General features: G+C 44.4%; 1 protein-coding gene across 1 annotated transcript in view; it reads left to right on the forward strand.

Annotated features, from left to right (window-relative positions):
- Nucleotides 1–3219: 3219 nt before the first annotated feature.
- Nucleotides 3220–14850, forward strand: part of LOC137346088 (zinc-binding protein A33-like) — a 29318-nt gene continuing 17687 nt past the window's right edge. Inside the window, exons 1-5 of the mRNA XM_068009383.1 lie at nt 3220–3769; nt 3859–3954; nt 4048–4281; nt 5145–5167; nt 10772–10887. Coding sequence (XP_067865484.1) covers nt 3359–3769; nt 3859–3954; nt 4048–4281; nt 5145–5167; nt 10772–10887 — 880 coding nt within the window. The 5' untranslated portion in view covers nt 3220–3358. The remainder of the gene's footprint in view (nt 3770–3858; nt 3955–4047; nt 4282–5144; nt 5168–10771; nt 10888–14850) is intronic.

Raw genomic sequence — 14850 nt, forward strand, 5'->3', positions numbered from 1 at the left:
GCTAAACTGCAATCAATGGGAATCAGGGGGAAATCTCTCTGCTGGTTGGAGACATACCGAGCGCAAAGGAAGGTGGTTGTGGTCAATCATCTCGGCTCCAGGACATCACTGCAGGAGGTCCTCAGTGTCGTGTGCTAGGTCCAACCATCGTCTGGTGCTTCATCAATGCCCTTCCCTCCATCATAACGTCAGAAGTGGGAATGTTCACTGATGATTGCACAATGTTCAGCACCATTCACGACTCCTCAGATACTGAAGTAGTCCGTGTAGAACTGCAGCAAGACCTGGACAAATATCCAGACTTGGGCTGATGTGTGGTGCGAATGTTACTTTCCACTTAAGTGCCAGTCAATGACTATCTCAAACAAGAGAGAATCTAACCATTTGCTCTTGACATTCAATGGCATTGCGATCACTGAATCCCCCACTATCAACATCCTGGGGATTACCATTGACTAGAAACTGAAATAGAGTCACCATATAAATATTGTGGCTACAAGAGTAGGTGAGAGACTAGGAATCCTGTGGAGAGTAACTCACCCCTGACTCCCCAAAGCCTGTCCACCATATACAATCACAAGTCAGGAGTGTGATGGAACACTCTCCACTTACCTGGAGGAGTGCGACTCCAACAACACTCAAGAAGCTCGACACCATCCAGGACAAAGCAGTCTGCTTGATTGGCACCCCATCCACAAACATTCACTCCCTCCTCCACCGACGCACAGTGGTAGCAGTGTGTACCATCTAGAAGGTGTACTGCAGCAACACACCAAGGCTCCTTTGACAGCACCTTCCAAATCCACAACCTCTACTACCTAGGAGGACAAGGACAGCAGATGCATGGGAACACTACCACCTGCAAGTTCCCCTCCAAGCCACACACTATCCTGACTTACAAAGAACAAAGAAAATTACAGCACAGGAACAGGCCCTTTGGCCCTCCAAGCCTGCGCCGATCCAGATCCTCTATCTAAACATGACGCCTATTTTCTAAGGGTCTGTATCTCTTTACATCCTGCCCATTCATGTATCTGTCTAGATACATCTTAAAAGACGCTATCGTGCCCGCGTCTACCACCTCCGCTGGCAACGCGTTCCAGGCACCCACCACCCTCTGCGTAAAGAACTTTCCGTGCATATCCCCCCTAAACTTTTCCCCTCTCACTTTGAACTCATGACCCCTAGTAATTGAATCTCCCACTCTGGGAAAAAGCTTCTTGCTATCCACCCTGTCTATACCTCTCATGATTTTGTACACCTCAATCAGGTCCCCCCTCAACCTTCGTCTTTCTAATGAAAATAATCCTAATCTACTCAACCTCTCTTCATAGCTCACGCCCTCCATACCAGGCAACATCCTGGTGAACCTCCTCTTCACCCTCTCCAAAGCATCCACATCCTTTTGGTAATGTGGCGACCAGAACTGCACGCAGTATTCCAAATGTGGCCGAACCAAAGTCCTATTCAACTGTAACATGACCTGCCAACTCTTGTACTCAATACCCCAACTTGGAACTATATCGCCGTTCTTTCACTGGTGCTGGGTCAAAATGTTGGAACTCCCTTCCTAACAGCACTGTGGGTGTACCGACCCCATATGGACTGTCGCAGTTCAAGAAGGCAGCTCACCACCACCTGCTCAAGGGCAATTAGGGATGGGCAATAAATGCTGACCTCATCAGCTCGCCAGCCACATCCCATGAATGAATAAAATTTAAAAAAACTCCATGTGACAGCGAGTTCCACATTCTCACCACCCTCTGTGTAAAGAAATTCCTCCTCATATTCTTGGAGAAAGAGTGAAAGAGATTGAAGGAGAGAGACATAGAGACAAAAAGTAAGGGATAGAGAGATATAGAAAGAGAAGTGGACAGTTAAAAAGAGAGAGAGAGATTGCAAGAAAGAAAGGGAGAGAGAGAGAAAAAAAAGAGATATACACCACACAAGTGCCAGGCAATGACCCTCTCCAACAAGAGAGAATCCAGCTATCACCCCTTGACATTCAATGGCATAACGATCACTGAATCCCCCTCTATCAACATCCTGGGGGTTACCATTGACCAGAAACTGAACTGGAACAGCCATATAAATACTGTGGCTACAAGAGCACAGAATCAGTTGATGTTTTTGTTTTCCTGGTCCAGCATCCCTGGGAAGGATCCATTGAGCACAGAGACCTATGTTATGGAATTGTCTGGGAGGACCCAACCTCGACAGAAAATCCACTGCATCATCTCTCCAGACTTCCTCTGTAAACAAACATTCCAGATACAGGTGGTCAACCTCCTCTGTCCCAGTGGCAGGGGTCAGCTGTGACTCAGTGGTAATGTTGTTCCCTCTAAGTCAGAAAATGGTGGGATTGAGTTCCACTCCGGGGATTTGTGAATATAATCTAGACAGACACTCTCCTGCAGTACTGAGGGAGGGAGAGAATGTGAGAGGTGGTGTTTTCCCAATGAAACATTAAACTTTCTCCTTAGATGAATGATAATGATTGTTTGGCTCCATTCTAACATGGACAGGGGGATTCTCCCCTGTGTTCTTACTGATATTTATCCCTCAATAAACACCGACAAAACAGATGTTCTGGTCACTTGTTCCATTTCTGTGTTCAAGGTGACTGATGTATTTCTCTGCATCACCACAGTGACTACACTTCAAAAGTACTTAGTGTTCTTTAAAGCACTTTGGGACGTACTGGCATTGTGAATGGCGCTATATAAATGCCATTTTTCCGTCTTGCAAAGAATATCAAATCTCACAGTCTCAATCTCTCTAAAGATGGTTAACTCTTCACTGCCCTCTGAAATTGCTGAGCAAGCCAATCAGTTGTCAAGGACAATTAGGGATGGGCAACAAATGCCGGACTTGCCAGTGACACCCACATCCCATGAAAGAATTAAAAACAAAACATTTTCTGTACCTAAGCTGAAAATGTCTTCTTGACATTTATGGCACTTTCTGTTTGAGGGTGAGCGGCTACAATTATCACACAATTTAATTTACACTGTGTTTCACCAGAGGGTTTGTCATCAGCAGTGAGTCTGGTCTGAGTCAAAATGCAATGGAATCTCCATCCCTGCCTATCTCTGTCTCTCCCTCCACTGCCAATACTCCATTGACCTTCACCCTCCCAGCCTGGGTTCAATTCCACTTTCGTGTCCTGCTTGTCCTACAAGCTGTTCTCGGTTTTGTATTTCCATGTAAAAGTCAACGGGACATGGACTAGTGTATGACAATAATTCCCTGAGTATTTCAGTGAACTTCATCGGGAAATCTCTGAACTGAATGTGTTTGGCGGCGCAGTAACATCGAAACTGAAACCGGTTTGAATCAGGAAGTGCTGAGTGTGAACATGGCTTCCAGACTGAAGGCTGAGAGTTTGGCCGAGGATTTAAATTGTCCCATTTGTCTTGATTTCTTCACCGATCCGGTTTCACTGGAGTGTGGACACAACTTCTGTCGCTCCTGTATCGCCCAGTGTTGGGAAAAGAAGGAGATAAACTCCTGCCCGGAATGTAGAGGGGAATTTCCGGAAAGAAACCTCAGGGTAAATCGGGCCTTAGCGAATCTGGCCGAGAAAGCTCGAAAATTAAAGCTGAATCCGGAAGAGAAGGAAAGTAAATTTCACTGTGAGGAACATCAGGAAGAACTGAAGCTGTTTTGTGAAACTGACAAGAAATTGATCTGTCTGATTTGTAAAGATTCGCGGGAACACAAATCTCACAACTTTCTGCCAATCAAAGAAGCTGTTGAAATCTACAAGGTAAAAAGGGGAAAAATAATAAACTGATACCTTTATCATATTTTCATGGTCTAACATTTTGATTCTGTGATTTTCTCTTCCAATCCCAGGATTATCTGAAATCTTCCTTAGATTCTCTCGCAGGGAAGAAATGGACTGTTCTAGAAACCGAACTGAAACAGAAACGGAAGATTTGGGAAGTTAGGGTAAGGTCTCCCTGTGCTGATTTTCTGGGATCTCGGTTAGTTTTGTTCCCTTTATCGCGGGACATTAATTCTGTTTCACATTTCATTCTGTAGGAACAGTCGAGCAGTCTGCAGACCCACATCACATCCCAGTTCACGAAAATGCACCAGATTCTCACTGAGAAAGAGCAGAGTTTACTCACAGATCTCAGGGAAGAAGAGGAGAGGATTCTAGAAACAATGGAGAAAAATCTTCGAGATATTCAGGAGAATTTAAATTCTATTGAGGAGAAACTTTCAAAGTTGCAGAAACAGATGGAGCAAAGAGACGAGCTGATATTTCTGAAGGTGAGGGAATATATTGTGGGTCAGTTCAGTGAAACTTCACACAGTCACAAATAACTGATGATAATTGTGAAATAAATGGAGTATTTAATGAAAAATTAGAAATAGAATTAAACTGAATTTTGTCTGTTTCGGGCGGTTCTGCTGTTAACACCAAACTGACCGACTCCCACACTGTCTGCAGAATACCGGCAATTTCCCGGGAATGAGTTGTTGTGATCTTGATACTTGGTTTGTAATTATTTCCGTGTTGTACCAGTTTAATTTTCTGCTGGAACTCACATTGTAATCCAGTTACAGTTCCATGTTGTGAGTGTGTGGGTGTGTGTGGTACGGTGGGTGTGAGAGTCACTGTGTCTGTGAGAGGGACTGATGTTAAGTTCCAGTATCTGACACAAAGATCAGACTTTTCAACATAATACTATCATGGATCCTGCAGCACAGAAGGAGACAATTCGGCCCATCCTGCCTGTGCTGGCTCTTTCCCCGTCGCCCTGCAATTGTTCCTTTACAAATATAAATCCAAATCCCTCTGGAAATTACTATGGAATCTGCTTCCTCCACCATGTCAGTCAGTGCATTCCAGATCATCACAAGTTATTGTTAAAAGAAAAGTCTCCATCTTTTTTGTCAATGATCTTGAAGATTTGTGTATGTAATCCCCCAGGTCTCTCTGTTCCTGCACCCCCTTTAAAATTGGACCATTTAGTTTATTTTGCCTCTCCCCATTCTTCCTTCCAAAATGCACCATTTTACAGTTCCATGTTAAATCTCACTGCCCTGTGTCTGCTCAGTTCACCAGCCTGTCTGTATCCTCCTGAAGTCTGTTACTATCATCCTCACTGTTTGTGATTTATTTATTTCAGGAGGAAGCTTGTCGGAAGAGAAGGTAGGACATGCTCTTTACTGAAACTCTGCACAGTTTGATCAAATAACTCAGGAAAGTGTTGTTATATTTGTTCGTGGATTTATTTCCCAGTTTTGTCACAACATTAAAGGGTTGTTAGTGGGGCAACAATATATCCGATTATGTCTCACGCACAAGAGTTTTTTTTAATAATAGGCTTTATTACAGTGATTAAACAGTATTAGATTTGACACAACTGCTCTACAATATTGTATTCAATAACAAGATGCCATAAAAATTCATACAATTCTCTGGTGTGATGGAAACTTCACCTGCCAAATGGAAACATATTAATTTCTTCAGATGGAACACTACTTGAACCCTTTTGCTGGACATTGAACAGAACTTATTTAAAAAAGGCCACAGAGTTGGACAGCTGAATCATGGCTGCACATTTGCATTCTGAGAGACAATTGACTAGTGAGACAATGGGAGTGCTCACTGATTCAATTAACAAGATTGGTCTGAACAATCATAATAATCAACCTTCTTTGTCTGTGTAAGAAACAGAGCTCCACACCCCACCGTGTGTGACTGGAGAACTCTGAGAATCAACAACCTTCGCAAACAAAGAGCTGGTCACATGACTTACCTGCTGGCCAGACTGGGAACTGTTTGAATTGTATTTCACGGAAAGGTTTGGGCAGACTGCAATTTGAAGACCAAAGAGAAGGAAGCTCTCTCTCGCTCTGTCTCTCTCTGTATCAAGCAAAGTCCCAGGGATGCATGGAAGCAGCCTAATCCTCAAGACAGAGAATACATTCAGACTTCTGCTACCAGAGAAGCAACTTTGAAAGTGTGCACAGGGCCCCAGCAAGAACTGCAAGACCTCAAGTCCAACCAAGGACTTTACATCAATACCGAAAAACAGTAACTGAATTCTATTTATTGCCAACCTGAAGTAAACCTCCCATTTTAATTCTTTCACCTCCTCTGTATCTATTTGTATGTGTGTCTTTATTGCGTTTGCATGCTAGCATGGTTGTGTCATGTATTTTTAGTCATTATAACTGAGTTAGAGTGTTAAGGCTAATAAACTTGCATCTTTCTAGTTTAAACCTAAGAAAACTTATCTTGTTGGTTCATTTTGCAATTACAATTAGAGAGCAGTGAAAAAGGAACCACTGAGGTGTTAAGCTAAAAACACCGTGTTTTAAAAGATAAACCCTGTTCCGGCCAGACCAGGAAAGGGAGCCCGAGACCCCTTCCTCACCCGCTCATAACAGAAATTTGAGGGCTAGCGTCCAGATTAGACCCACAGACAAATGAAATATTGGAAGTGGGAAATCAAATTAATTCCAATCAAAAAGTGAAAATATTTCATTGCAGGTTTTCTTGTGGTTTGTGTGCTAGAATACTAACATGCCCATGATCGAAGCCAGTAACTCCCCAAGCCAGGGTGAAGTAAGTTGTGATAAGTTAAAGGCACTATCTATGGAGGAGTTCAGGAGTACGGCTGAGCAGTGTGGGATCACTTTCCATGCCAAAGCTAGGAAATCGGAACTCCTAACAATAGTGACCAACCATTTTTGCCTCGAACCCAAAGAATCAGAGACAGGGTTAGAATTAGAGACAGACATGGTAATGTTAGCAAAGATACTATTGGAACAAATGAAACATGAATTGGAAGACAGAGAGAGACAAAGAAACTTCCAGAAGGAACAGAAGGAAAGAGTGCTGAGGTGGCTTAATTTCGCTAGGGGACGACAGAGTGAAAACATGGAGAATACAAGTACTGCGGGGCTGTGTGCGGACCTTTTAAGATTTTCCAATTGATTCCTCCAGCCAAAAAGGATAGTGCTGAAAGTAGGAGTGAGACCCAAAGGCCGGTGTGCTTCCATTGTAATAAGGCAGGTCATTTAAGAGCTTACTGCTGGAAACTACAGGGAAAGCCTGTAAGAATTAGTCAGGGCACATCCGCTCAGTGCAGGAAAACGGACCCTGATGGAAAGTGCAGCCAAGCAGGCTGTGGCTTGAACTGCAGCAGCAGTAAGACCCATAAAATATACTGCTGTGGGTGCAGGAAAATTTAATAGGATCCCTGAAGGTTATCAAGATTTTATATCTGAAGGGAGAGTAACCCCTGATCCCTTGAGTGGGACAAGCGAGCCCATAGTAATCCACAGGGATACAGGGGCCACCAGATCTCATTTGCTGGGAAAAGGCATGACCTTTCCCCCAGAGAGTGCAGTAAATACCAGAATGATAGTAAACGGTATTGGAGGGGAGGGTACACCTGGACCTTCGCACCAAGTGCAGCTGGAGTGCGACATAGTTTCGGGACCGGATTGTCCCTAGTTTGCCTGTGGATGAGGTTGACCTGCTCCTAGGTAATGATCTGGTGGGGGTGAAGGTGGTAGCTTCCCCAGTAGTGAAAGAAAGACCGCAGGAGGTCAGAGAGACAGGGCCGTGGCAGGAGACAGTCCCCTGAAGTTCCTCTGAATGTGTAGTGAATCAGGCCATGATCAAACCAGCTCCCCAAAACTCCACAACAATGTGGTGGAGTACTGTAGGAGTTGCCACTTAGTTCAAGATGAAGGGAAACCCCAACCTGCAATGAAATCTGCATCCCTAATTCCTGTACCGGTGTTTGGAGGACCCTCCAGCAGAGGCCTGGTGAATTATAAGGGACCCCCGCCAAGAACAAAAGGGGACAGACAGGCACAGGGCTGGCAAAAAGTTAGAGAGGAAAGGGGAAAAAGTAACAAAGCGGACAAGTTAAAGGAAGTCCAGAAGGATTCCCAGATGAAAACTCCTACTGTCCAGTCAGCCAACCCCGAAATGTTGAATAAATTAGACCCCACATCCTCCTATGTAAATACGGACTCCAGAAGCACCCCACCAGGGTTGCTGACAGCATTTGCAGAAACCTACAGGGACAAAGAAAGTCCAGAAGAGGGCCGGGAAACCATGAGGGTGATGCCTCACCTAGTCAAAATGCCACAGGGGAGTGCAGTAGAATCTGGACAAATACTTGCAAGCAGGAATGTCCCAGTGGACAAAGGGAAGATCAGCAAAGAATCCACCCCCACCATCAGGAGAAATGCCCTAACGTGAACAGCACTTGCATGACTCACCAGAGCACTGAAAGTGAGGTCAGAGTGGATCCACTCACTGCCACCTCCAAAGATCAGAGCTCCAAACCAGAACTAACTAAATCTACCCATTCCCCTGCAGATCCCAACAGGAACAAAGGTACCCGAGACAACCATGGAAATGTGCAAACTTCAAACCTTCCCAAAAATCACATATTTATTGGGACACATAGTTCCAACCTATTGCAGGCTGATAGTGAAGAAACTTTAAACCCCTTGAGCAGCACATAACGATCTCAGACACATCTCAAGGAAAAGGGCAGTTTAAAGTAGCACAAAGGAAGGACAGGCTGAAACAATTTTAAGATGTCTGAATGAATGAGAGAAATGCATGTGCGCTTTCCTGTATTTTCTCTTCCTTCTAATTTATAATGAAATGCTCCCCTAATGTCACATTTCATTCAGCGAGAGGTGGAGGTGTGATGGAAACCACACCTGCCAAATGGAAACATATTAATTTCATCAGATGGAACACTACATGAACCCCTTTGCTGGACATTGCACAGAAGCTGTTTGATGACACAAAGATTGGCCGAGTGGTTAACAGTGAGGTGGAGTGTCTTAGGTTACAGGAAGATATAGACGGGATGGTCAAATGGGCAGAAAAGTGGCAGATGGAATTTAACGCTGAAAAGTGTGAGGTGATACACTTTGGAAGGAGTAATGTGACACGGAAGTATTCAATGAATGGCCTGACACTGGGAAGTTCCAAGGAACAAAGGGACCTTGGTGTGTTTGTCCATAGATCTCTGAAGGCAGAAGGGCAGGATAGTAGGGTGGTGAAAAAGGCATATGGAACACTTGCCTTTATCAATCGAGGCATAGATTACAAAAGCAGCGAGGTGATGTTGGAGTTGTACAGAACTTTGGTAAGGCCACAGCTGGATTACTGTGTGCAATTCCAGTCGCCACATTATAGGAAGGATGTGATTGCATTGGAGGGGGTGCAGAGGCGATTCACCAGGATGTTGCCTGGGATGGAACATTTAAGCTATGAAGAGAGGTTGGATAGGCTTGGGTTGTTTTTGCTGGAGCAGAAAAGACTGAGGGGTGACCTGATCGAGGTGTACATGATTATGAGGGGCATGGACAGGGTGGATAGGGAGCAGCTGTTCCCCTTAGTTGAAGGGTCAGTTACGAGGGGTCACAAGTTTAAGATGAGGGGCGGGGGGTTTCAGGGGGATTTGAGGGAGAACTTTTTTACCCAGAGGGTGGTGACGGTCTGGAATGCCCTGCCTGAGAGGGTGGTAGAGGCAGGTTGCCTCACATCCTCTTATAAGTACTTGGATGAGCACTTGGCACATCATAACATTCAAGGCTATGGGCCAAGTGCTGGCAAATGGGATTAGGTGGACAAGTCAGGTGTTTTAATGCATTGGTGCAGACGTGATGGGCCAAATGGCCTCTTCTGCACTGTATTATTCTGTGATTCTGTGAAAAAAGACCACAATGTTGGAAAGCTGAAACATGGCTACACATTTGCATTCTGAGAGACAGTTGATTAGAGAGACAATGGGAGTGCTCACTGATTCAATTAACAAGATTGGCCTGGGCAATCATAATAATCAACCTTCCTTGTGTAAGAGCCAGAGTTCCACATCCTACCGAGTGTGACTGGAGAACTTAGAGAATCAACAACCCTTGCAGACAATGCTGTTTCAAACAAAGAGCTGGTCACATGACTTACCTGCTGCCAGACTTGGAAATGTTTGAATTGTGCCTCATGGAAAGGTTTGGGCAATTTGAAGACCAAAGAGAAGGAAGCTGTCTCTCTCTCAAGCAAAGTCCCAGATGCACAGAAGCAGCTGAAGCCTCAAGACAGTGAACTCCTTCAGCCTTCTGCAACCAGAGAAGCAAGTTTGAAAGTGTGCACTGGGCCCCAGCGAGAACTGCAAGACCCCAACTCCAACCAAGGACTTTACATCAAAACTGAAAGACAGTAACTGAATTCTACTTATTGCTAACCCTGCGTAAATCTCCCCTTTAATTCCTTCTCCCCCTCTGTAACTATTTGTGTGTGTTTATCTCGTATGCATGCTAGCGTGGTTGCATCATGCATTTTTAGTAAATTGAACTGAGTTAGAGTGTTAAGGCTAATAAACTTTACATCTTTCTTGTTTAAACCTAAGGAAACCTGTCTAGTTGGTCCATTTTGCAATTACAATTAGAGAGCAGTGAGCAAGGACTCACTGAGGTGTTAAGTTAAAAACACTGTGTTTTAAAAGATAAACCCTGTTCCGGCCAGACTAGGAAAGGGCCAAAGAGGGAAGACTAAGACATCTTCCTCATCCAGTTGTAACACTGCCCTTGCATTTCCAAGCTATCTTTTGCTGAGTTATAGAAACAAGATTAACATTTCACTTTCTACCACATTTGCTCAAACATGAAAACGCTGAGAGATAGAAATGTTGGGTTAGTTTGACTATTTAAATTGTTTCTTCAATATTTGAACATAGGCTAATTTATAACATCTGCTGTTTAATACTTATAGGATTAGTGATGAGGGTAAAACACTCTCAGTAACAGATGGCACCCTGTCTAATGGAAAGTTCAATGGCCCGTACCAGTACGCAGCGTGGAGAGAAATAATGGACATCATTAACCCCAGTAAGGCTCTTACATTAATTTTCCTGATTATGAATCCAGATGTGAAGGGAATAAAGGGTCCAGATTCACATTGTCAGTTGTTAATCCCTGGGAGCCTCTCCATTCTCATATTGTGCTTTCTGTGGATATCTCTGGGTAAGTGACTGAAGCCATCAGCACTGTGTGTCAAAGCAGTAAAGGGATCTGTATAACCAGAGGAATAGAGCACGAATCTCAGGATGTGATACTGAATTTCTAGAGGAGATTGGTCTGTCCCTGTCTGGAGTTCTGGGTAACATTTTGAACCATGTATTGTCAGGAAGACAGGCAGGTATTGGAGATCATGTGTTCAAGGCAGCTAATCTGTTAGGTGGAATGAGACACCTTAGTCAAGAGGAGTGGCTGCAGAAACTGCGATTCTTCACTCGATAAAGTGAGGGCTTGTGGTGATCTTATTGAAGTATTGAAGTTTCAAAACAATGTAAAGAAGATAAACATCCATAGGTTTAACACAGTCAGAGAGTCTACAACAAAGTAGAGATAGCCTCAAACAGAGAAAAGAGAGGGTGAAAGGACAGTTTAGATTTAAGGAGGTTGAGTTTTTGAGTGACCCCATGGATCGGGCAGGCAGTGAGCTCAATGTTCACTCCATGAAATTGGTCAGAGGTCCAATCCACTCTCAGGGTTGGTCTTCAGTACAATATTGCTGGCCAGTGGTCCACGGATGTATATTGTGGGAAGGTGCTCAGTGGTCCTTGAGGAGAGTGACAGGAAATCCGCCAACACCTCTGTTGAGGAGGTGGGGCATGAATATACAGTAGGGGGTGAGAGGGAAAGCAAAGGAGCAGCAAACAGCAGTAAGAACAATTCACACACCTCCTGGTCACAATGAGATTGTTACAAAGGAGAAAAAAAACTTGTTTTTAAATAGTCCCTTTCACAGACAATGCAGTACTTTTGAGGAAAAGTCACTGTTGTAATGTAGGAAATGAGGGAAACAATTTATGAACAGCAAGGTCGCACAAACAGCATTGTGATAATGACAAAGTCATCGGTTTCGGTGATGTTGGTTGTGGGATTAATATTGGGCAGGTCATCAAGAGAACTAACTCCTTGAATCATTTCCAATGGGGTTTCCAGTGGTCCCTTTATGACCAGTGGTTCGGCCATTCTGCAGACTGTTCCACCGGGTGGGACTTGCACAGCTAGTGCATCATCCAAAGGAAGACCAAGATTGCATTGAGTCCCCATGTACATTAAAGATCTCCGGTTTGCAGATACTAATGAGGCTTCTCCCATGTTTAGTGTGGGATAACTATTTCACAGCTGTTATATAATTGCCAGTAGGCATTGGTGGAACCAGGTAGTGAGTACTGTGTGTGACTTTAGTCTCATTACTGCTCCATTTATGGTGTAAATCTGAGTGATAGTGAAATGTAAATCACTCCCAACTACTTTATGTGGAGGATATGGAAAGTAAAGGAGGTCTATTTGGCTGAGGTTGTCAGCAACTTCAAGAGAGAGTTTGATAAACAGCTGGCAAAAATTCTAAACCCAAATCTGATTGAGCTGCGTGGGCTTGGAGAGTGTGATTGTGAGGCTGAGGAGAGGAGAGCTCGAATTTGAAAAACCCTGCTCTACTGGGCATACTTTTTCCTTCATTCATGGATATGAGCGTCACTGGCAAGGCCAACATCTATCACCCATCATTAATTGTCCTTGAGAAGCTGGTGGTGAACTGCATTCTTGGCCATCTCCAGTCCATATGTTATAGATACATCCACAGTGCTGTTAAGGAGGGAGTTTGAGGATTTTGATCCAGTGACAGTGAAGGAACAGCGATATATTTCCAAGTCAGAATGGTGTGTACCTTCACCAGGAACTTTCAGGTGCTGGTGTTCCGATACGTCTGCTGCCCTTGTCCTTCTAGGTGTTAAGAGGTCACGGGTTTGGAAGGTGCTGTGGAAGGATCCTTGGTGAGTTGCTGAAGTGCATCTTATAGATGGACACATTGTACGCCAGTACGCTAGTGATGGAGGGAGTGAATGTTTAAGCTGCTGTATGAGGTGCTGATCAAGACAGATGCTTTGTCTTGGATTGTGTTGAGTTTCTTGAATGTTATTGCAGCTTCATTCATCCAGGCAAATGGAGAGTTTACTACCTCACTACTGACTTCTGCCTTGTGACGTTGGACATGCTTTGGGGAGTCAGGAGGTGAGTGACTTGCCACAGAATTCTCAACCTCTGACCTGCTCTTGTAGCAACAGTATATTTCTGCCTGGTCTAGTTCAGTTTCTGGTCAGTGAGAACCCCCAGGATGCTGATTGTGGGGAGTCAGTGATGGTAATGCAGTTGAATGTGGAATGCAGTACTTCAATATCTGAGGAGTTGCAAATGGTACTGAACCCTGTGCCATCATCAATGAACTTTACCACTTGTGAACATATGATGAAGCAGCTGAAGATGTTTGAGCCGAGGGCTGAGGAACTCCTACAGTGATGTCTTGGGACTGAGATGATTGGCCTCCAACAACCACAACCAACATTTTTGTGCTAGGTATGTCTCCAATCAGTGAACAGTTTCCATCCTGATTTTTATTGATGTTGATTTTACTTGGGTTCATTAATGCTGCACTTGGTCAAATGCTGCCTTGATGTCAAGGACAATAACTCTCTCCTCACCTCTGGAATTCAACACTTTTGTCCAGGTTTGGACCAATGCAACAATGCGGTCTGGAGCTGAGTGGCCCTGGTGGAGCCCAAACTAAGTATCAGTGAACAAATTATCGCTGAGTAAGTGCCACTTTCTAGCACTATCGATGACCCCTTCCATCACTATGGTGATGATTGAGAGTACACTGTTGGGTAATTGGCCGAATTGCATTTGTGAATAGGACATATTTAGAGAATTTTCCAGTGTGTGGCTGCACTGGAACAGATTGGCTTGGAGTGTGGCTAGTTCTGCAGCACCAGTACTCAGTAATAGAGCTGGGATGTTGTCAGGTCCCATGGGCTTTGCTGTATCTAGTGCCTTCAGCCAATTCTTGTTATCATGTGGAGTGAGTCAAATTGGCTGGAGACTGGCATCTGTGATGCTGGGGACCTCACAAGGAGGCTGAGATGGATCATCCACTCGGCACTTCCAGCTGAAAATGGTTGTAAATGCTTCAGTCTTGTCTTTTGTCCTGACGTGCTAGGCTCCCCCATCACTGAGTATGGGAGTGTTCATGGAGACTCCTCTTCCAGTTATTTGTTTAATTGTCCAATATCATTCACAACTGGATGTAGCAGGATTGAAGATCTGTAGACTCAAGGTTACAATCAGATCAGTCATGATCATATTGAATGGCGGAGCAGGATCGAGGGAGCGAGTGGCCTACTCATGCTCCAAATTTGTATGTTTGTATGATCCGTTGGTAGGTGGATTGATTAGCTCTGTCTATAGCATGCGGCTTCCACTGTCTATCACACATCATCCTGTTTGTAGATTCACCAGGTTGGCACCTCATTTTATATATGTCTGGTGCTGCTCTCCTACACGACTCATGGAACAAGGATTGGTTCCTTGGTTTGATGGTAATGTTAGAGTGATGGATACGCTGGGCCATGAGGTCTTTTTTATTCATACATGGGATATGGCATCACTGTCTAGACCAGAATTTATTGTCCATCCCTAACTGCCCTTGAGAAGGTGATGGTGAGCTACCTACTTGAACCGCTGCAGTCCATGTGGGATAGGTACACCCACGTGCTTTTAGGAAGGCAGTTCCAGGATTTTGACCCAGCAACAGTGAAGGAACGGCAATATAGTGCAAGTCAGGACGGTGTGTGGCTTGGAGGGGAACTTGCAGCTGGTGGTGTTCCCATGCATTTGCTGCCCTTGTCCTTCTAGGTGGTAGAGGTCTCAGGTTTGGCTGGTTCTGTTGAAGAAGCCTTGGTAAGATGCTGCAGTGCATCTTGGAGATGGTACACACTGCTGCCACTG

Source organism: Heterodontus francisci, chromosome 29, assembly GCF_036365525.1.
Source record: "Heterodontus francisci isolate sHetFra1 chromosome 29, sHetFra1.hap1, whole genome shotgun sequence".
Classification (NCBI taxonomy): Eukaryota; Metazoa; Chordata; class Chondrichthyes; order Heterodontiformes; family Heterodontidae; genus Heterodontus; species Heterodontus francisci.